The following is a 24375-nucleotide window of genomic DNA, read 5'->3' on the forward strand; positions in this document are numbered from 1 at the left end:
TTCATAAACTGTGTATCATTAAATAAAGTTGTAAAATAATCCCCCCAAACTAGTGGTGAAAAGTGATCATCACACCATCTCTATCTGATACATGTTAGGGGCGGAAGGTAGACTTGTGGTTGGAGCGTTGGGCCAGTAACCAAAAGGTCCCCGAGCTGACAAGGTAAAACTCTGTTGTTCTGCCTCTGAACAAGGCAGTTAACCCACTGAATTTGTTTTTAACAGACTTGCAGAGTTAAATAAAGGTTAAACATTTTTTTTTTAAAGAAGTGTCTACTAGCTCAATCCCACAAAATACTGCAGAGGGACAACCTGGTCTCAGAGCAAAACGTATTATGTATTACAAAAACATCCGTGCCACTCCATTTAGTATGTTAGGTTACATTACAATACCAATAAAAACTGAACTAAAATATAAACTAAACATGTAAAGTGTTGGTTTCATGAGCTGAAATAAAACATTCCAGCAATGTTCCATGTGCAGAAAAAGCTAATTTCTCTCAAATGTTGTGCACAACTTTGTTACTATCCCTGTTCGTGAGCATTTCAGCCTTTGTCAAGATAATCCATCCACCTGACAGGTGTGAAATATCAAGATGCTGATAAAACAGCATTATCATTACACAAGTGCACCTTGTGCTGGGGGACAATAAAAGGCCACACAACACAATGTCACATATATCTCAAGTTCAGGGAATGTGCAATTGCATGATGACTGCAGGAGAGAATTCAATATGTATATCTCTACCATAAGCCACCTCTAACGTCTTTTTAGAGAATTTGGCAGTACATCCAACCGGCCTCACAACTGCAGATCACATGTAACTACGGCAGCCCAGGACCTCTTCACCTGCAGGATTGTCTTGGAGGGGGCTGAGTAGTATTTCTGTCTGTAATCAAGACCTTTTGTGGGGAAAAACTCATGCCGATTGAATGGGCCTGGCTCCCAAGTGGGCCTATGCCCTCCCAAGTCCCACCCATGGCGGAGCCCCTGCCCAGTCATGTGAAATCCATAGATTATGGCCTCTTATTTAAAATGACTGATTTCCTTGTACAAACTATAAATCTTTGAAATTGTTTGGTTTAGATTGTTGTTCAGTATAATACGACTTGTAGGAAGTATCGTATGTTAAGAATTACAATTCTTACGTTATTTTACGCATTGCTATTCATACAATATGTTACGAACTTGTAATATGTATGATATGCTAACATACTAAGTAATAGCTAAAAAGTAGTAAGTAGTTGCAAAGTTGCATGCTAAGCTAACATACTAAGTAATAGCTAAAAAGTAGTAAGTAGTTGCAAAGTTGCTGATTAGCTAAAATGCTACAGTCCTCCTTGATGAGATTCTAAACACAGCAGCCTTTGGCTAGAAGTTTGAGTTAAACGCCCACCCTTCCACAGAGCAGGAGTAAGACTTCTCTCCTGTGTGACTACATTGGTGTGTTAAGTTGCTATGGTGAGAGAAACTCACCCAAAAGTCAGAGCAGACACTCATGCGTGTGTTCTCTGATGAACTATTAGCTCGGTTGCTGTTTTGAAGCATTTTACACAAACAGAGCAGGAGTATGGCTTCTCCCCTGTATGTATACGTTCATGTGATTTTAAGCTGGAAAGTTGCGAGAAACTAGTTCCACAGTCAAAGCAGACGTAAGGCTTCTCTCCCGTGTGTGTTCTCTGGTGAACTTTTAGCTCATTTGATGTTTTAAAACATTTTCCACAGTCAGAGCAGGAATAAGGCTTCTCTCCTGTGTGTGTTCTCTGATGAACTTTTAGCTCATTTGATGTTTTAAAACATTTTCTACAGTCAGAGCAGGAATAAGGCTTCGCTCCTGTGTGTATACGTTGGTGTGTTTTTAAGGTGCCCAGCTGAGAGAAACTCGCCCCACAGTCAGAGCAGAAGAAAGGCTTCTCTCCTGTATGTATACGTTCATGTGATTGTAAATGGGAAAGTTGAGAGAAACTAGTTCCACAGCTAGAGCAGACGTAAGGCTTCTCTCCTGTATGTGTTCTCTGGTGAACTTTTAGCTCATTTGATGTTTTAAAACGTTTTCCACAGTCAGAGCAGGAGTATGGCTTCTCCCCTGTGTGTGTTCTCTGATGAACTTTTAGATGAGTTGATGTTGTGAAGTATTTTCCACAGTCAGAGCAGACGTAAGGCTTCTCTCCTGTATGTATACGTTCATGTGTTTTTAAGATGGAAAATTTAGAGAAACTAGTTCCACACTCAGAGCAGTAATATGGCTTGTCTCCTGTGTGTGTTCTCTGATGAACTTTTAGCTCAGTTGATGTTTTGAAGCATTTTCCACAGTCAAAGCAGAAGTATGGCTTCTCGCCAGTGTGTATAAGTTGGTGTGTTTTTAAGGTGCCCAGATGAGAGAAACTCGCCCCACAGTCAGAGCAGAAGAAAGGCTTCTCTCCTGTGTGTGTCTTCTGATGAACCTTTAGCTCATTTGATGTTTTAAAACTTTTTCCACAGTCAGAGCAGGAATAAGGCTTCTCTCCTGTGTGTGTTCTCTGATGAACTTTTAGATGAGTTGATGATGTGAAGCATTTTCCACAGTCAGAGCAGACGTAAGGCTTCTCTCCTGTGTGTGTTCTCTGATGAACTTTTAGCTCATATAATGTTTTAAAACATTTCCCACAGTCAGAGCAGGAGTATGGCTTCTCCCCTGTATGTATACGTTCATGTGATTTTAAGTGGGAAAGCTGAGAGAAACTAGTTCCACAGTCAGGGCAGAAGAAAGGCTTCTCTCCTGTGTGTGTTGTCTGATGAACCTTTAGCTCATTTGATGTTTTAAAACATTTTCCACAGTCAGAGCAGGAGTAAGGCTTCTCTCCTGTATGTATTTTTAGGTGTATTCTTAGCTTTGATAGAAATGGGAAAATCTCTTCACAATGTGGGCAGTGATGAGACTTCTTAGCTCTCTGATCTCCCTGCTGTTGCTCTCTGGATGTGGAGAATGTCTCAACATGGTACCCTGTGTGAACATCAGAAAAAACAGTCAGTTGATGTGATATACATGTTAATCAAATGTATTTTATGAAGCACTTTTTAAATCAGTAGTTGTCACAAAGTGCTTAACCTGTCTGGTTCAAATCCCATAATTAAAATTATTTTACACCATTTTAAAGATAAACTTCTTGTAAATCCAGCCAGAGTCTTCGATTTCAAATAGGCTTTACGGCGAAAGCACACCAAACGATTATGTTAGGTCAGCACCTAGTCACAGAAAACTATAGTCATTTTCCAGCCAAGGAGAGGTCTCACAAGTCAGAAATAGCGATTAAATTAATCACTAACCTTTGATGATCTTCCTCAGATGGCACTCACAGGACTTCAAGTTACACAATAAATGTGTGTTTTGTTCGATAAAGTTAATCTTTATGTCCAAAAACCTCATTTGAAATTGGTGTGTTGTGTTCAGAAATGCATTGTCTCAAACAAACATCCGATTAAAGTAAAGAGAGCCACATCAAAAAACAGAAATACTCATCATAAACATTGATAAAAGATACAAGTGTTAAACATACAAATGCAGATAAACTTCTCATTAATGCAACCGCTGTGTCAGATTTCAAAAAGGCTTTACGGTGAAAGCACACTCTGCGATTATGTTAGTTCAGCGACGAGACACAGAAACCCATACAGCCATTTTCCAACCAAGGAGAGCTTCACAAAAGTCAGAAATAGCATTAAAATTAATCACTTACCTTTGATGATCTTCATCTGGTGGCACTCCCAGGTCTCCATGTTAGACAATAAATGTGTGTTTTGTTCGATAAAGTTCATCTTTATGTCCAAATACCTCCGTTTTGTTGGTGCGTTTAGTTCAGAAATCCAAAGGCACAATAAGCACTCTCGAAAAGTCAAAAAACACAATAAAAGATAGTAGAAACATGTCAAACGATGTTTAAAATCAATCTTCAGGTTGCTTTTGTCATAAATAATCAATAATATTTCAACCGGACAAAAGCTTCGTCGATGGAAAAGGGTAAACAAGAAATGCACGCTCCCGATCACATACCTGGCTCATGGATGGAAATTTCCACTGTCCTCTCATTAAAAGCGGTGTAGCTCCCTCATTTTTCAGAGTAAAACCCTAAAACAATGCCTAAAGACTGGTCACGTGTTGAGGAAGCCATAGAGATCTGAAACAATGCCTAAAGACTGGTCACATGTTGAGGAAGACAGATTTCCACTGGGTCCTAAGTCTTTGTATGGTGGATAGGCTTTCAATGGAAAAACAGCCTTTCAAAATAATAGTACTTCCCACTCCTCTTTCTATTCTGGTTAGAGCCAGTTTGCACTGTTCTGTGAAGGGAGTAGGACACAGAACTGCACGAGATCTTCAGTTTCTTGGAAATTTCTCATATGGAATAGCCTTCATTTCTCAGAACAAGAATAGACTGACGACTTTCAGAAGAAAGGTCTTTGTTTCTGGCCATTTTGAGCCTGTAATCGAAACGACAAATGTCCCAGATACTCAACTAGTCTAAAAAAGGACCGTTTTATTGCTTCTTTTATCAGCACCACAGTTTTCAACTGTGCTAACATAATTGCAAAAGGGTTTTGTAATGATCAATTAGCCCTTATAAATGATAAACTTGGATTAGCTAACACAACATGCCATTGGATCACAGGAGTGATGGTTGCTGATAATGGACTCTGTACACCTATGTAGATATTCCGTTTTAAAAAATCATCCGTTTCCAGCTACAAGTCATTTACAACATTAACAACGTCTCCACTGTATTAATGGTCAATTTGATGTTATTTTAATGGACAAAAAAAACAAGGACATTTCTAAGTGACCCTAAACTTTCCAACGGTAGTGTATGTATTCATTTCAGTAGGCTGTATGGGAATGGGAATAAAAACTATTCTAAAACTGGGTAGGAGTCAAAAACTAATAAGAGGCAAAAGTGGTGAAAATGATTAGCTATACCATCCTCCACTCAACATCACAAGGGTGATAGTAGAATTTGTGTTTAAAGTAATGACTAAGATATTTCACCCTGAAAATGTATCACTGTGTGTAGAAAAGGCCCATGGAGTTGGTGGAATAATCCTTTAATTCATTGCCATTTACTCAGCTGGGCCAGGGGCGCTTTAATTAGGTCAGGTGGAAATGTCAGACAGATCTCAACTCCATAAAAGGAGGAAATTGCCATCGCCTGATCTCGCTGCTTTCTCTTCCTTAACTCCATCTGATCCAGAAGTTCTGTGCGTCCATGAATCCACACTACTCAGTAAATATACCACTTTATGGTTAAAGGAATTCCTGCCTCAGTCTCATCCATTCCTCTGTCACCTGACACGTTCACCTGTTCACGTTGACCTGTTCACCTTCACTGTCAGTCATCCTACCTGTCCAGCTACCCACACAGATTCCACTAATCTTTCACTGTGTGTGAAATCCATTTGACACATAAGACTTTAAGTTGGTAATATGTGCAACGTTGGCAGGATATAATTAGAACACTGTGTTCCTTACAGGACATTCTGTCCCCACCCGGAGAGGAGAAACTGTTAGGCTTGCAAAAAGCATGAAACATGTTGCAGAATATGATAAACAATGTAAGTGTACAGTGGAACAATACAGCCATCCTAAAGCGGTGTGTGGTTCTCCACTGATGTGTGTATAAAAGATGGGCTCTGAACTTGAGAGGGCAGAGCTCTCTGAATAAAGAACTGATCATTTGTATGCTGGGACTCTGTTTATTAAACTTAGAGCCTTACAACCTCTAGGATACAGATGGAGTTATGAAATAGTTCAGTTAGAACATTGGGGTAGAAATTCTCGTGACAAAGGGGATTAGTAACTACACAGACTCATTTCATAGAACTTCAAAACACTGGCAGTTTGTCTACTCCACTTCTTTAGTCTGCTCTCTGATCACTCCAGATAGACCAGTGAATAAAACAAATGCTGGCAATACTGTTGTCATCCATACAAGTCTTAGCAGCATGAAATAACGTCTACAATGCATTCAAAAAGTATTCAGACCCCTTGGCTTTTTGTTACATTACAGTCTTATTCTAATTCTCATCAGTCTACACACAATACCCATAATGACAAGGGCAAAAACAGGTTTTTAGAAATAACATGAAATATTACATTTACGTAAGTATTCAGACCCTTCACACAATAGTTAGTTGAAGCACCTTTGGCAGCGATTACAGCCTTGAGTCTTGTTGGGTATGAAGCTACAAGCTTGGCACAATTGTATTTGGGGAGTTTCTCCCATTCATCTCTGAAGATCCTCTCAAGCTCATGGTTCTTTAGGTGCCTCAGAGTTCTTTAGGTGCCTTTTGGCAAACTCCAAGTGGACTGTCATGTGCCTTTTACTGAGGAGTGGCTTCCGTCTGGGCACTCTACCATAAAGACCTGATTAGTGGAGTCCTGCCGAGATGATTGTCCTTCTGGAAGATTCTCTCGTCTCCATAGAGGAACTCTGGAGCTCTGTCAGATTGACCATCGGGTTCTTGGCCACCTCCCTGACCAAGGCCCTTCTCCCCCGATTGCTCAGTTTGTCCGGGTGGCCAGCTATAGGAAGAGTCTTGATGGCTCCAAAGTTCTTCCATTGAAGAATAATGGCGGCCTCTGTGTTCTTGGGACCTTTAATGCTGCAGAAATGTTTTGGTACAGGTCTCCAGATCTGTGCCGACACAATCCTGTCACGGAGCTCGACGGACAAATCCTTCCACCTCATGACTTGGTTTTAACTCTGACATGCAATGTCAAATGTGGGACCTGACATAGACAGGTGTGTGCCTAATCATGTCCAATCAATTGAATTTACCACAGGTGGACTCCAAGTTGAAAAAACATCTCAAGGATCATCTCATAGCAAAGGGTCTGAAAACGTATGTACATAAGCAATTATTATTTAAAAACATTACATTTGCAAGAATTTCTAAAAACCTGTTTTGGCTTTGTCATTATGGGTTATTGTGATGTCATTATGGGGTATTGTGATGTCATTATGGGATATTGTGATGTCATTATGGGGTATTGTGTGTAGATTGACGGGGAAAAACATGTAACCAATTTTAGAATAAGGCTGTAACGTACCAAAATGGGAGAAATGGGAAGGGCCCTCGGAAAGTAGGGTAAGTATTCAGACCACTTGACTTTTCCACGTTGTTATGTTACAGCCTAATTCTATAATTAAATACAAAAATATCATCAGCAATCTACACACAATACCCCATAATGACAAAGTGAAAACAGGTTTAGACATTTTTGCAAATGTATATATAAAAAAATAAAATAAACAAGAGACTCAAAATTGAGTTCAGATGCTTCCTGTTTCCATTGATCATCCTTGAGATGTTTCTACAACTTGATTTATGAAACATATGAAATATCCACTACTGTTCAAAAGTTTGGGGTTACTTAGAAATGTCCTTGTTTTGAAAGAAAAGCACATTGATTGTCCATTAAAATAACATAAAATTGATCAGAAATACAGTGTAGACATTGTTATTGTTGTAAATGACTATTGTAGCTGGAAACTGATGATTTTTTAAAATTGAATATCTACATAGGCGTACAGAGGCCCATTATCAGCAACCATCACTCCTGTGATCCAATGGCATGTTGTGTTAGCTAATCCAAGTTGATCATTTTAAAAGGCTAATTCATCATTTGAAAACCCTTTTGAGGGCCTCCCGAGTGGCGCAGTGGTTAAGGGCGCTGTACTGCAGCGCCAGCTGTGCCACCAGAGACTCTGGGTTCGCGCCCGGGAGGTCCGTGGGGCGACGCACGTCGTCCGGGTTAGGGAGGGTTTGGCCAGCGACTCCTGTGGCGGGCCGGGCGCAGTGCACGCTAACCAAGGTTGCCAGGTGCACAGTGTTTCCTGTATGCCTAACTTGGTGACTGAGGGTATTAAACATTTTCAGCATTCTTAAGACAATGTGGGCAAAGGCAGGCGTGACAAGTTTTTAAATGTTTTGCTTCGCTGTGAAGTCTTGAGTTGTTCAGGGATGTGTGATGTCAGAATTACAGAATTCAAACAAGCAATAGACTGGTCATAACTTATGGAGGTCTAATATATGAAGATAACTTATAGATAGAACCAGCTCTTACCATGACTAACAGTTGTCCTAATCTTCTCCTCTTCTTCTTCATCTTTATTGTTGGCATTCAGCTCCAGTGTTTGACTGCAGTCTTCCAGCTTCACTGATGCCATCTCTGGATCCTGCAGTGCAAACTGGGCTCCACTGTCACAATCAGGACCCAGTGACTGTAGGTTTCTACTCAGTGTGGAAGGAGAGAGACAGGCTGGGTTTGTCCTCACTGTTGATGTTACCGGCCTCAGACTTAATCTGAGTCGGTCTGTAGTAATAAAGACAAACAGAAACAAAAGTTATTTTGTTGACAGTTCTGGCACTTTATTCTGTAAAAATATTTTCTATCTAATTTCAGTCGATCAGGTAGATAATCCTTGACAAAACATTTATTCACGTTAGACACAAAGTACACATTTTAAATTGCACAACATAAGTGCACTTAATCTATCGTAGATTCCCTAAATTCACATAAATGCATAAATGACTCAAGATCACAGTACAAGATTGCAGTATGTTTCAGGCAGCACTATGTACTATTTTATGAATAACCTTGTCTTCACTGTATTATTTCACTCACAGAAAACAAATTGTATTTCTCGTTCACACCATATTAAGAATTATCAGGGGTCGTACAGTGGCAAGTCAAATTCAAGGACTTTTTCAGGCACTAATATTAATTTACTTGAAGCCCCGTGTGAAAACCCTGAATTATAGATAAATATAGAAACAACTGAATGTGTCTGAATATTAGTACACATGTAAATAACTGATAATCATTACATTCAGCTTCAGAACTGTAGAGCAACTGAAATGTTCTCTCTCTGATGAGGCACTACCTGCACTGAAGTCCGTTGATGCAGACCTCCTATGGTATCATGGAGGTCCACAAACAAACCTTTAAGGTCCATGTCTGTCTAATTCTGTACTAAGAAAATAAAACAAGAAATCCCTATTAACTTCTACCACACCCTCCCCTTCCCCCAAAAACCCTCCCACACCCCCCAATAAACTATATCAATAGATCCCTTTCTGTGTTTGCAAACATTGGGGTCTTTATCATGCTGAGACAATCCACCCCCAGATTATCCAGTTTATCAAAAACCATACCGACAGTAACATCTGTTACCCCCAACAACTCTGCTGCAGTTTACAAGATAACTTTAAACCTGGTATTTCTGCTTTACACAATCCAAGTTGTTGATAAGCTAACCACTGAATGCTATGAAGTAAATTGTATTCACTATTAAAGAATCCTTTGTCACAGCATATTTATGGGCACAAGATGAACAGGCCTCGAAACCATGTCAGGACTAGTAGAAAGACCAGTTCTGACAGTAGGTCCTCTTACTACGGGACCAGCCATGGAAGCTCCATCAGTCTGACAGTAGGTCCTCTTACTACGGGACCAACCATGGAAGCTCCATCAGTCTGCACTGTAGTTCCACCAGTCTGTCTTACAGCCTCTGCATATGATACATCAAGACAGATTCTATATCTCTGAGCATCTCTCTGCACCTGGAATCCACCAAATGCTGCTCTTTGTCCTCCACACAATTGCAACACTTAACTGTCACATTGCTCCAACATTCAGCATAATCAAGTTCCCCACCACACTTGGCACATATTTTCACTCAACAGCTACATGTCCCATTCTTTGGCATTTAAAAACACTGTGATGATTCACCGTTGCTGCTCCAGTTTCAACTGTTCTGCTATGGAACCCTGACCTGTTTGGACGTGCTACCGGTCCCAGACCTGCTGTTTCCAACTCTCTAGAGACAGCAGGAGCAGAAGAGAAACTCTCAATGATCGGCAATGAAAAGCCAACTGACATTTACTCCTGAGGTGCTGACCTGTTGCACCCTCGACAACCAATGTGATTATTATTATTTGCCCTCTTGGTCATCTATAAATATCTCCATCCAGCACAGCCAGAAGAGGACTGTCCACCCCTCAAAGCCTGGTTCCTCTCAAGGTTTCTTCCTTGGTTCTGGCCTTTCTAGGGAGTTTTTCCTAGCCACTGTCCCTTCAATTGAGCATCAGCTCCAGGATCATGGCTTCTGAGCTTCGTCCCATTATGATTTTCCAATTGAAGAATCTTCCCTTGCTGAACCTGACTTGCACAAGATATTAACAATCTACCACTTTCAATTGTTTATTTCACCTTTATTTAACCAGGTAGGCTAGTTCAGAAGACGTTCTCATTTACACGGCTGCATCCCAGTTTAACTACACCTCTTTTTATGGCCTTGGTTAATCAGGGTGTAAACGAGGCCCTGTGGTCTCCTCAAACACCATCCCAACTTTCCACATTATTACTCGAGCTCCCTACCTTGGACCTCTGGAGTTTCTATACTACATGCGCCTCTGCTTCCAGTATCATTATCTCTGTTCTTCTTATGTCTTCCCACTACAGAACATTCACATACTAGGCCCTCATCCTCCCGCTCCATATCATCAGAACTGTCCCCCACATTGATCGCATTCCAGCACAGCTGTTGCTTCTCAAACTCTCCATTTCCATTGTTTCATTGATGCAAAACTCATTCTATTGAGGGCCAATTCTCATCAGGTGTTCCTTTCAATTAAAACCTAGACAATCAGATGAGGGGAGTTCCTTTCTAAATAGTGACCTTAATTCATTCATCAAGTACAGGTGTGGAGCGAAAACACGCACACTTGGTCCTCCATGGAATGAGTTTGACACGTGCTCCCATTCTTTCGCATTAATCGACGCCATTCCATGCAGTTGGCCTCTCTCTACAAATGGTGAAGGATGACTTCAGTTAGCTTCCCTCTATTTTGATTTTCACCACGAGAAAACTCCTAGAAAGACGACCGAAACCGTTGAAGCCGCCATTTGACTTGCCTCGTCTGAACCATCCTGATCTCGCGATCTTACATTGACGAAACAGTGTATGTAAACTCGCGAGAACAGGATGGTTTGGACGAGGCTATTTACCAGCTCATAAACATTTTACACAAAACCAAGAACATGTAAAAACGAACTCAAATAAGTGGAATCTTTATGAAATGACTTTGGCGAAAATATGTACATACACTCAGACAAACCCAAAGTCTATCTATGTGACTTGTAAAATCGTTTTTAATCACGTTCTTCACTCACTCGGTTAGACTCCAAAATAACACATACAATTAAAACCATTACCAGGCGTGAAACGGATTTGTTACCTAGCATGTTATATATTCTTTCGACATTAGAAAGTTTAAACATGCTATTACATACCTACAATGAAACATTTGAAACGGACACAACCACTATCGACACAACAGCACAGTTCTGTCGTTTCGACCCGGAACTTCCTGTTCCCCACCTCGACAATGCAACAGCGTCATCTTCTTCTCTGGTATACTGACATTTACACAAATATAACGTGCCTGCCGCCACCTACTGTAAGGTTAGTAAACTGTAGAAGAAAATTCATTTCCTTTGCGGAAAAGGGGAGGGGGAACAACGACATCAAAACCAAATACATAAATAGATAAATAACAACATCCCACTCGTTCAGTCACAGTCCTATTCAAATCACATCCCTACACAGTCTCATGGGCCTCGTAGGGAGGAACATCTTCAGTCAGTATTCCCTGCAATCAGTGATGTAAAGTACTTAAGTACAAATATTTTAAGTACTGTGTCAGGAGTTTTTGGGGGTATCAGAGTGAGCTGAGGGTTGTCAGATTGTCAGTTCATATCGCTCTCGGAGCTACACTGGCGGAGGAGGAGGGTTGATTCAAGCGTTCTGACCTCACAACGGCAGTCAAGCATCCAAGATAACTGGTTAGCATTGGCTAGCTTGCTAGCTACTTTCAGTACAAATGAGAGAACTCTGACCATTTTACTCGCCTTAGCAGAGCTGGTTAGGCTGTGTTCATGTTATCCAGAGCATTGGTGACTTTAACTGTGCTACACGCAACAATTTAATTATGCTTTTTTTGCCGACGTTTACTGACACCGGCCGTATTCAAGGGGTGTTGAGCGTTCCTTTTTCATCAATTATTCTGCCCTCTGGCACTCAGACCAGAGTGCTCTGAAATTGGAGTATATAGCCAGAGCGAATTTAGGAACGCAGATTATGTCTGAGTGTTGGAGTGTGCCCCTGACTATCCGTACATTTAAACTACAAGAAAAGCGTGCTGTCTATTTCTCTAAATATAATGAATTTGAAATTATTTATACTTTTACCTTTGATACTTATGTATATGTCAAACCAAATACTTTTAGACTTTTACTCAAGTAGTATTTTACTGGGTGGCTTTCACCTTTTCCTTGACTCAAGTATCTTTACTTTAACTCAAGTATGACAATTGGGTACTTTTTCCACCACTGCCTGCAATGCTTCCAATGTTAATTCCTTAACTCCCAAAAACCTTTCAGCCGCACGAACAATTAATATTTACCATCGGTATCCTTCAACTGGTAAACGTCATTATGAATCTCAACAGGCTGCGGGGCATCCCCTGCCATAGCTTCCTCAGCACCAATCACTCTTTAATCTATTTCCCGCGCCTCCCAGTAGGAGAACCACTGTACAGTTTCTTGATGTGGATGTTCCCTGATATAATCCAAATTGACACATGACATTTCGGTGTTATGAAACTGATGGACCCTATTTAAAAACATTATATATATATATATATATATAACTAGGCACAAAGCATACATGACAGGTTAGGATAATTAAAGTGGCAGGTTAGGACAATTTAAGTGGAGGTTAGGAGACTGAGGTTAAGGTTAGGAAAAGGGTGAGGGTTAGGGATTTGTTTACCATGCAGGTTTGGATAACGAATGTGGCAGGTTATGATAATTAACGGTGGTTATGAGACTGATATTAAGGTTAGGAAAAAGGTTAAGGTTAGGCATAGCTACAATTCTACAGTTCTCAACAACTGTTGTACCCAACGCAAAAGAAACGGCCACGGACCAATGGGGAGCATCAATTGGTGTAAACTTGATATCATGAAACACCCGATATTAGACAACGCCCCTAATTGCGGTCTGCAATTACACACTTCTCGGATCAAGGGGCCAGGCTTCCAGTCTATTCGCATGCTTTCCACTGTGCTCAGATGGCATTTTCGGTACTGCAGTTCAGCTGAATCATGGCCCAATTCCCATTGACGGCGAAGTCAATTTCTTTTTTAATTAAACAAGACAAATTACTCATAAAATGTGTAAACAAAACATTGAATTATTCAAGTAATTGCCTTGGTCAGTTTTTTTTCCCATCACTCACAGCAAAGGTTAACCATTTCAGGTTCATGATATGAGGTGGGTGAGATTATATCACATGCAGATGCTGAAGGGAAAACACACCTCTTGATCTGCGTGTTTATAATGTAGATCAAGGAGCAGCCTTGTCTCATAGACTAGATGTAACAGAGTAAACATAAATCCGGGACTCTCAAAATAGTGTGATATGTTACATTATGGTTCCATAAGACAGAAGGTTACTTAATACATGGAAAATTGGTGGTGGTGTACTGTAACAGCGATCTGAGCAGGTTGAAAGTATTGACAACAGTGACATATTGTTAAAAAGACAAGAAAGACAATTAATAAACACATGGATTCATTTCATAAACTGTGTATCATTAAATAAAGTTGTAAAATAATCCCCCCAAACTAATGGTGAAAAGTGATCATCTCTATCTGATACATGTTAGGGGCGGAAGGTAGCCTAGTGGTTAGAGCGTTGGGCCAGTAACCAAAAGGTTGCAAGATCGAATCCCTGAGCTGACAAGGTAAAAATCTGTTGTTCTGCCTCTGAACAAGGCAGTTAACCCACTGTTCCTAGGCCATCATTGTAATTAAGATTTTGTTCTTAACTGACTTGTCTAGTTAAATAAAGGTTCAATAAAAAAAGTGTCTACTAGCTCCTTCACACAGAATACTGCAGAGGGAAAACCTGGTCTCAGAGCAAAACGTATTATATATTACAAAAACATCCGTGCCACTCCATTTAGTATGGATTTCACATGACTGGGCAGGGGCTCAGCCATGGGTGGGACTTGGGAAGGCATAGGCCCACTTGGGAGCCAGGCCCGGCCAATCAGAATTAGTTTTTCCCCACAAAAGGTCTTGATTACAGATAGAAATACTACTCAGCCCCTCCCCCCACCACCTCAGACAATCATGCAGGTGAAGAGGTCCTGGGCTGCCGTGGTTACATGTGATCTGCAGTTGTGAGGCCGGTTGGATGTACTGCCAAATTCTCTAAAAGGACGTTAGAGGTGGCTAATGGTAGAGATATAAATATTGAGTTCTCTGGCAACAGCTCTGGTGGACATTCCTGCAGTCATCATGAGAATTGCACATTCCCTAAACTTGAGACATCTGTGATATTGTGTTGTGTGGCCTTTTATTGTCCCCCAGCACAAGGTGCACCTGTGTAATGACCATGCTGTTTTATCAGCATCTTGATATGCCACACCTGTCAGGTGGATGGATTGTCTTGACAAAGGCTGAAATGCTCACTAACAGTATATATAAACAAAGTTGTGCACAACATTTGAGAGACATTAGCTTTTTGTGCTGGATCTTTTTATTTCAGCTCATGAAACCAACACTTCACATGTTTAGTTTATATTGGAGGTCCAATGTAATGTAACCTAACATAGATTAGGGCCTCATTTATTTCAATTGACTGATTTCCTTATACAAACTGTAAATCTTTGAAATTGTTTGGTTTAGATTGTTGTTCAGTATAATACAACTTGAAGGACGTATCGTATGTTAAGAATTACAATTCTTACGTTATTTCACGCATTGTTATTCATACATATTACAAGTTCGTAACATATTGTATGATATGTTACGAATTCCAATTTGTTGTTGCTGACGTTAGCTAGGTTAGGGGTGAGGGGTTTAAGATAGAGTTAAATGGGTTTAGGAGAAAGGGTAGCTAACATGCTAAGTAATAGCTAAAAAGTAGTAAGTAGTTGCCAAGTTGCTAAAATGCTAAAGTCCTCCGTGATGAGATTCAAACACTCAACCTTTGGCATGACATTTGAGTTTACACGCCCACCCTTCCACAGAGCAGGAGTAAGGCTTCTCTCCTACGTGTAAACGTTGGTGTGTTTTTAAGCTGCCCAGTTGAAACTCTCCCCACAGACAGAGACAGACCAGGCTGAGAGGGAAGCAGTACCACCCAGTCAATTGGCAGACTAGTGTTTGTTTTCAAAATGAGAAGAATAACAGAGGGTATTCAACACCAAGTGCAAATCTTTACAGTAGAAGCCAACAAAACACACCAAAACTGACAAGGTGCAAAGTAAAGAGAGGCTAAAATTTTATAACGCTCCCTTTCCTCTGCACAGTTCTCTCACAGTGAGAACCAATAGGATTACAGTGTTCTATGCTTTCTTCATTTGATCCAATTACAACTTCTTTTATGAGATGAGAATTAAGTGATGGAGTGACTTTATTCTTAGCTGGTCAGAGAACCGATGAGGCTTTTCTCCTTGACCTCACTAGGCTAGGGGTCACTATTTTCACCTCCGGATTAAAAGCGGAAAGGGATAAGACCCAGATCCCGTTCCCTATGGCTAACACTAGATGCGAACAGTCTTTAGACATTGTTTCAGGCTTGTATTCTGAAAAATAAGGGAGAATGACCACATTGAGTCAGTGGATAGTGGGATGTCCCCAGAGCTGGGTCCTGCAGAGAGCACCTTTCTTGTTTTTCTTTTATATTGACAACGCTGTTGCCAGTTTAAATATTATTGATTATTTAGGCTAAAAACAACATGAGGATTGATTAAACACCGTTTTACATGTTTCTACAAACTTTACGGATACTATTTGGAATTTTCGTCTGCCTCTTGTGACCGCATTTGAGCCATTGGATTACAGAACAAAATGTGCCAACAAAATGGAGGTTTCAAGATATAAAGAGGGACTTTATCGAACAAAATGAAAATGTATTGTGTAACTGGGAGTGTTGTGAGTGCAACCATATGAAGATCATCAAATTTCTGACTTTTGTGACTAGTCTACTTGGCTGGTATGTCATGTTTTGTGTGCTGAGAGCCATCCTCAGATAATCGCATGGTTTGCTTTCGCCTTAAAGCCTTTTTGAAATCTGACATAGCGGCTAGATTAACAACAAGTTAAGCTTTATTTTGATGTATTACACTTGTGATTTCATGAAATGTAAATATTTATAGTAATTAAATCTGAATTGGTCACTACAATTTCCCCGGATGTTGAACAGGTGGGACGCAACAGTCCCAGGTACCCACATGAAGTTAATGTATACGTTGGTGTGTTTTTAAGTTGCTCTTGTCAGAGAAACTCCTCCCACAGTCAGAGCAGAAGTAAGGCTTCTCTCCTGTATGTATACGTTCATGTGATTTCAAGGTATCCGATCGGGAGAAACGTTTTCCACAGAAAGAGCAGTAGTAAGGCTTCTCTCCTGTATGTATACGTTCATGTGATTTCAAGGTACCCGATCGGGAGAAACGTTTTCCACAGTCAGAGCAGGAGTGAGGCTTCTCTCCTGTATGTATACGTTCATGTGATTTCAAGGTAGTCGACAGGGAGAAACTCTTCCCACAATCAGAGCAGAAGTAAGGCTTCTCTCCTGTATGTATTAATTGGTGTGCTTTTAAGCTGGTCTTTTGAGAGAATCTCTCCCCACACTCAGGGCAGAAGTAAGGCTTTTCTCCTGTATGGATACGTTGGTGTGTTTTTAAGGTATCCAGTCGAGAGAAACTCACTCCACAGTCAGAGCAGGAGTAAGGCTTCTCTCCTGTATGTATACGTTCATGTGATTTCAAGGTACTCGATAGGGAGAAACTCTTCCCACATTCAGGGCAGAAGTAAGGCTTTTCTCTTGTATGGATACGTTGGTGTGTTTTTAAGGTATCCAGTCGAGAGAAACTCACTCCACAGTCAGAGCAGGAGTAAGGCTTCTCTCCAGTATGTACTTGTTTGTGTGATTTTAGGGTGCTCATTTGAGAGAATCTCTCACCACAGTCAGAACAGGAGTAAGGCTTTTCTCCTGTGTGTGTTCTCTGATGAACTTTTAGATAAGTTGACCTTGTGAAGCATTTTCCACAGTCAGAGCAGGAGTAAGGCTTCTCTCCAGTGTGAGTTCTCTGATGAACTTTTAGATCAGTTGATGTTGTGAAGCATTTTCCACAGTCAGAGCAGGAGTAAGGCTTCTCTCCTGTGTGTATACGTTGGTGTGTTTTTAAGGTGCCCAGATGAGAGAAACTCGCCCCACAGTCAGAGCAGGAGTATGGCTTCTCTCCGGTGTGTGTTCTCTGATGAAGTTTTAGATCAGTTGATGTTGTGAAGCATTTTCCACAGTCTGAGCAGGAGTATGGCTTCTCTCCTGTGTGTATTTTTAGGTGTATTTTTAGCTTTGACAGAAATGGGAAAATCTCTTCACAATGTGGGCAGTGATGAGACCTCTTAGCTCTCTGATCTTCCTGCTGTTGCTCTCTGGGTGTAGAGAATGTCTCAACGTGGTATCCTGTGTGAATATCAAAAGAACCATACATGTCATTCAAATGATATACATGTCATTCAAATGTATTTTATGAAGCCCATTTTACATCAGTAGTTTTCATAAAGTGCCCAACAGAAACCCAGCCTAAAATCCCCAAAGAGCAAGCAATGCAGATGTAGAAGCACAGTGGCCACAAAAAAATCCCTAGGAAGCAGGAACCTAGGAAGAAACCTAGAGAGAAACCAGGCTCAGAGCGGTGATCAGTCCTCTTCTGGCCATAACAGGTGACAGGTAGCCTAGTGGTTAGAGCAACCAAAAGGTTGCAAGATCGAATCCCCGAGCTGACAAGGTAAAAATCTGTCGTTCTGCCCCTGAACAAGGCAGTTAACCTCTCTAGGGTACGTGATACGGTAGCATCCCACCTCTTCAACAGCCAGTGAAACTGCAGGGTGCCAAATTCAAAACAGAAATCCCATAATTAAACATACATGTATTTTACACCATTTTAAAGATACACTCGTTGTAAATCCATCCACAGTCTCCGATTTCAAAAAGGCTTTACGCCGATAGCAAACCAAACGATTATGTTAGGTGAGTGCCTATTCACAGAATAACACAGCCATTAATCCAGCCAAAGAGAGGATTCACAAAAAGCAGAAATATAGATTAAATGAATCACTAACCTTTAATGATCTTCATCAGATGACACTCATAGGACTTCATGTTCCACAATACATGCATGTTTTGTTGGGTAAAGTTCATATTTATATCCAAAAATCTGAGTTTACACTGTCGCCTTACGAGAGCCACATCAATTTACAGGAATACTCATAATAAACATTACTAAAAGATACAACTGTTATGCAAAATTTGAGATGCACTTCTCCTTAACGCAACCGCTGTGTCAGATTTCAAAAAAGCTTTACGGAAAAATTAAACCATGCAATAATCTGAGTCGGCGCTCAGAGCCCATCAAGACACAAATATAACCGCCATATTAAGCAGTCAACAAAATAAATAGCATTATAAATCTTCACTTACCTTTGCTGATCTTCGTCGGAATGCACTCCCAGGACTCCCACAAGAAATGTTCGTTTTGTTCGGTAATGTCCATCATTTATGTCCAAATAGTTACTTTTGTTAGTGCATTTGGTAAACAAATCCTAGGTCACGAAGCGCGTTCACTAACAGCAGACAAAATATCAAAAAGTTCCATAACAGTCAGTAGAAACATGTCAAACGATGTATTGAATCAATCTTTAGGATGTTTTTAACATAATTCTTCAATAATGTTCCAACCGGAGAATTCCTTTGTCTTCAGAAAAGCAAATGGAACTGGTGCATACTCTCATGTCAACGGGCATGGTCAGCTCGTGGCTGCTGGCAGACCTCTGACTCATTCCACTCTCCTTCAGCGCCACTTCACAGTAGAAGCATCAGACAAAGTTCTAAAGACTGTTGGCATCTAGTGGAAGCCGTAGGAAGTGCAACATTACCAATATCCCACTGTATCTTCAATAGGAGCCGAGTTGAATATAGACCAAACTCTGATTTCCCACTTCCTGGTTGGATTTTTTTCTCAGGTTTTTGTCCATTAAAATAACATCCCTAGTGACCCTAAACTTTTCAACGGTAGTGTATGTATTCATTTCAGTAGGCTGTATGGGAATAAAACTATTCTAAAACTGGGTAGGAGTCAAACACTAACAACAGTAAAAAGTTGTGAAAATGATGAGCTATATCATCCTACACTCAACATCACAAGGGTTAGTAACTATACAGACTCATTTCATAGAACTTTAAAACACTGGCAGTTTGTCTACTCCACTTCTTTAGTCTACACTCTGATCACTCCAGATAGACCAGTGAATAAAACAAATGCTGGCAATACTGTTGTCATCCATACAAGTCTTAGCAGCATGAAATAACGTCTACAATGCATTCAAAAAGTATTCAGACCCCTTGACTTTTTCCACATTTTGTTACATTACAGCTTTATTCTAAAATTGATTAAATTGTTGTTTTTCTCATCACTCTACATACAATACCCCATTATAACATCACAATACCCCATTATAACATCACAATACCCCATAATGACAAAGCAAAAACAGGTTTTTAGAAATAACTGAAACATTACATTTATGTAAGTATTCAGACCCTTTATACAATAGTTAGTTGAAGCACCTTTGGCAGCAATTACAGCCTTGAGTCTTGTTGTGTATGAAGCTACAAGCTTGGCACACTTGTATTTGGGGAGTTTCTCCCATTCTCCTCTGCAGATCCTCTCAAGCTCTGCCAGGTTGGATGGGGAGGGTTCTCTCCAGAGATGTTTGATCGGGTTCAAGTCCAGGCTCTGGCTTGGCCACTCAATGACATTAAGAGACTTGTACCGAAGCCACTCCCACGTTGTCTTGGCTGTGTGCTTCGGGTCGTTGTCCTGTTGGAAGGTGAACCTTCACCCCAGTCTGAGGTCCCGAGCGCTCTCAAGTAGGTTTTCATCAAGGATCTCTCTATACTTTGCTACGTTCATCTATCCCTTGATCCTGACTAGTCACCATGTCCCTGCCGCTGAAAAACATCCCCACAGCATGCTGCTGCCACCACTCTGCTTCACTGTAGGGATGGTGCCAGGTTTGCTCCAGAAATGACACTTGGCATTCAGGCCAAAGAGTTCAATCTTGGTTTCATCAGACCAGAGAATTTTGTTTCTCATGGTCAGAATCCTTTAGGTGCCTATAGCCAATCTCCAAGCGGAATGTCATGTGCCTTTTACTGAGGAGTGGCTTCCGTCTGGGCACTCTACCATAAAGGCATGATTAGTGGAGTCCTGCAGAGATGGTTGTCCTTCTGGAAGATTCTCTCATCTCCATTGAGGAACTCTGGAGCTCTGACAGAAGAACCATCGGGTTCTTGGCCACCTCCCTGACCAAGGCCCTTCTCCCCAGGTAGCTCAGTTTGGCCGGGTGGCCCGCTCTAGGAAGAGTCTTGGTGGTTCCAAACTTCTTCAATTGAAGAATGATGGAGGCCTCTGTGTTCTTGGGGACATTTAATGCAGCAGAAACGTTTCAGTACCGGTCCCCAGATCTGTGCCGACACAATCCTGTCTCGGAGCTCTACGGACAAATCCTTCCACCTCATGACTTGGTTTTTACTTTGACATTCACTGTCAACTGTGGGACCTGACATAGACAGGTGTGTGTGCCTGTCCAAATCATGTCCAATCAATTGAATTTACCACAGGTGGACTCCAAGTTGTAGAAACATCTCAAGGATCATCTCATAGCAAAGGTTCTGAATACTTACGTAAATAAGCAATTATTATCTTTTTTTGTGTTTTTTTTTTTACATTTGCAAGACTTTCTAAAAACCTGTTTTGGCTTTGTCATTATGGGGTATTGTGATGTCATTATGGGGTATTGTGATGTCATTATGGGGTATTGTGATGTCATTATGGGGTATTGTGATGTCATTATGGGATATTGTGTGTAGATTGACGAGGAAAAACATGGAATCAATTTTAGAATAAGGCTGTAACCTACCAAAATGGGAGAAATGGGAAGGGGTCTGACAGTGCCCTCGGAAAGTATTCAGACCACTTGACTTTTTCCACATTGTTATGTTACAGCCTTATTCTAAAATTAACTAAAAATATATGCTCAGCAATCTACACACAATACCCCATAATGACAAAGTGAAAACAGGATTAGACATAAAATAAAGGTTAAAAAATAAAATAAAAAATAAATACACTACCATTAGTGGTGAAATAAATGAATAAATTCAAAAGTTTGGGGTTACTTAGAAATGTCCTTGTTTTGAAAGAAAAGCACATTGATTGTCCATTAAAATAACATCAAATTGATCAGAAATACAGTGAAGACATTGTTATTGTTGTAAATGACTATTGTAGCTGAAAACGGCAGATATTTTATGGAATATCTACATAGGCGAACAGAGGCCCATTATCAGCAACCATCACTCCTGTGATCCAATGGCACGTTGTGTTAGCTAATCCAAGTTGATCATTTTAAAAGGCTAATTCATCATTAGAAAACCTTTCTAAATGTATGTTAGTACAGCTAAAAACTGTGGTTCAGACTAAAGAAGCAATAAAACTGGCCTTTGCAACTCTGCCTAGAAGGCCAGCATCCCGGAGTCGCCTCTTCGCTGTTGACGTTGAGACTGGTGTTAAGTGACCCCAAACTTTTGAAATTAACTCAGGTGCATCCTGTTTCCATTGATCATCCTTGAGATGTTTCTACAAATTGATTTATAAACTATTAAATATATATGTATCAGATATAAATCATCAGGATGTGGTAGTCTACTGGTTATGTTCAACACTTCTCCAATCGTTGTTGAGATCTGATATTCTGTGCAGCAAACAAATTATAATTCAATATTGACAGTGATGATGCCATGGCCTATTTTGAAATGAGGTATGCCTAACTTGGTGATTGAGGGTATTAAACATTTTCAAAGTTCTTGAGACAATGTGTGGGCAAAGGCAGGCGTTACAAGTTTAAATAGTTTTTGCTTCGCTGTGAAGTCTTGAGTTGTTCAGGGATGTGTGATGTCAGAATTACAGAATTAAACCTAGCAATAGACTGGTCATAACTTATGGAGGTCTAATACATGAAGATAACTTATAGATAGAAACAGCTCTTACCATGACTAACAGTTGTCCTAATCTTCTCCTCCTCTTCCTCTTCATCTTTAATGTTGACATTCAGCTCCAGTGTTTGACTGCAGTCTTCCAGCTTCACCGATGCCATCTCTGGATCCTGCAATGCAAACTGGGCTCCACTGTCACAATCAGGACCCAGTGACTGTAGGTTCCTACTCAGTGTGGAAGGAGAGTGGCAGGCTGGGATTGTCCTCACTGTTGATGTTAACGGCCTCAGACTTAATCTGAGTCGGTCTGTAGTAATAAAGACAAACGGACACAAAAGTTATTTTCTTGACAGTTCTGGCACTTTATTCTGTAAAAATATTTTCTTGTTTTTCTTGTTCAATTATCTTATTTCAGTAGATCAGGTAGATAATCCCTGACAATACATTCATTCACATTAGACAAAGTACAACATAAGTGCACTTTGTCCCATTATGATTTTCCAATTGAAGAATCTTCCCTTGCTGAACCTGACCAGCACAAGATATTAACAATCTACCACTTTCAATGTTTTATTTCACCTTTACTTAACCAGGTAGGCTCGTTCAGAACAAGTTCTCATTTACACAGCTGCATCCCAGTTTAACTTCACCTCTTTTTATGGCCTTGGTTAATCAGGGTGTAAATGAGGCCCTGTGGTCTCCTCAAACACCATCCCAACTTTCCACTCTAACACATTATTACTCGCAGACACTTGGTCCTCCATGGAATGAGTTTGACACGTGCTCCGATTCATCCGCATTAATCGACGCCATTCCATGCAGTTGGCCTCTCTCTCCAAATGGTGAAGGATAACTTCAGTTAGTGTCAAAATAGAGGGAAGCTATCACACAGCCTCAGGTCGCCATTTCAACACGAATAAACTCATAGAAAGACGACCGAAATCGTTCCCGCCATTTGACTTGCCTCGTCCGAACCATCTCGATCTCGCGAGCTTTCATTAACGAAACAGTGTATGTAAACTCGCGAGAACAGGATGGTTCGGCCGAGGCTATTTACCAGCTCATAAACATTTTACACAAAACCAAGAACATGTAAAAACGAACTCAAATCAGTGGAATCTTTATGAAATGACTTTAACGAAATTATGTACATACACTCAGACAAACCCAAAGTCTATCTATGTGACTTGTAAAATATTTCTTTACACGTTTTACGTACATTTTTTTAACACGTTCTTCACTCACTCGGTTTGACCCCAAATAACACATACAATTAAATCCTTTACCAAACGTGATAATACATTGACGGATTTGTTACCTATCGTGTTATATATTCTCTCGACATTAGAAAGTTTAAACATGCTATTACATACATACAATGGTACATTACAAACGGACACAACCACTATCGACTTCACAACACAGTTGTCGTTTCGACCCGGAACTTCCTGTTCCCCACTACTATAGCGCAGCAGCGTCATCTTCTTCTCTGGTATACTGACATTTACACAAATATAACGTGTCTGCCGCCACCTACTGTAAGGTTAATAAACTGTAGAAGAAAATACATTTCCTTTACGGAAAAGGGGAGGGGGAACAACGACGTCAAAATACAAAAATAGATAAATAACAACATCCCACTCGTTCAGTCACAGTCCTATTCAAATCACATCCCTACACAGTCTCATGGGCCTCGTAGGGAGGAACATCTTCAGTCAGTATTCCCTGCAATCAGTGATGTAAAGTACTTAAGTACAAATATTTAAGTGCCACATCAGTAGTTTTTGGGGGTATCTGTACTTTACTTTTGATATTTTTTGACAACTTCTACTTCACTACATTCCTAAAGAAAATAATGTACTTTCAAATCCATACATTTTCCCTGACACCCAAAAGTTCTCGTTACATTTTGAATGATTAGCAGGACAGGATAACATTTAAATTCGCGCATCCGTACTGCATCTGATTTGGCGGACTCACCAAACACAAATACTTTATTTTTAAATTATGGATGTGGTCTTAAATTCAATCTGGAGTGCCAGAGTGCGCTTGGTCGTTCGTAAATTCAGAGCGTTGTCAGACTGTCAGTTCATATCGCTCTCGGAGCGTTCAGAGCCACACTGGACGCTCTGGCGGAGGAGGAGGGTTGATTCAAGCGTTCTGACCTCACAACGGCAGTCAAGCATCCAAGATAACTGG

The 24375-nt window shown here is 40.5% G+C and overlaps 1 protein-coding gene across 2 annotated transcripts; it reads right to left on the reverse strand.

Moving 5' to 3' along the window:
* Positions 1–221: 221 nt before the first annotated feature.
* On the reverse strand, positions 222–22352 carry LOC139372832 (zinc finger protein 135-like). 2 transcript variants are annotated; one of them, XM_071112660.1, is made up of 2 exons: positions 8100–8342; positions 222–2984 (listed from the first exon to the last, which is right to left on the reverse strand). In XM_071112660.1, exons 1-2 carry the CDS (start codon positions 8200–8202, stop codon positions 1498–1500), a joined length of 1590 nt encoding a protein of 529 aa, XP_070968761.1. In that variant the 5' UTR covers positions 8203–8342; the 3' UTR covers positions 222–1497. The 2 variants fall into 2 exon arrangements, with proteins under 2 accessions (XP_070968761.1, XP_070968762.1); XM_071112661.1 differs by lacking the exons at positions 222–2984; positions 8100–8342 and adding exons at positions 16327–17583; positions 22232–22352.
* Between the last annotated feature and the right edge of the window lie 2023 nt (positions 22353–24375).

This window comes from Oncorhynchus clarkii, chromosome 18 (assembly GCF_045791955.1).
Source record: "Oncorhynchus clarkii lewisi isolate Uvic-CL-2024 chromosome 18, UVic_Ocla_1.0, whole genome shotgun sequence".
In the NCBI taxonomy this organism is placed as follows: Eukaryota; Metazoa; Chordata; class Actinopteri; order Salmoniformes; family Salmonidae; genus Oncorhynchus; species Oncorhynchus clarkii.

Coding starts and splice junctions, on each gene's coding strand:
- LOC139372832 (XM_071112660.1), bottom strand. CDS start 8,202: ATGGCATCAGTGAAGCTGGAAGACTGCAGTCAAACACTGGAGCTGAAT. Junction 2,985..8,099: donor TAGGACAACTGTTAGTCATG/GTAAGAGCTGGT, acceptor ATGTTCACACAG/GGTACCATGTTGAGACATTC.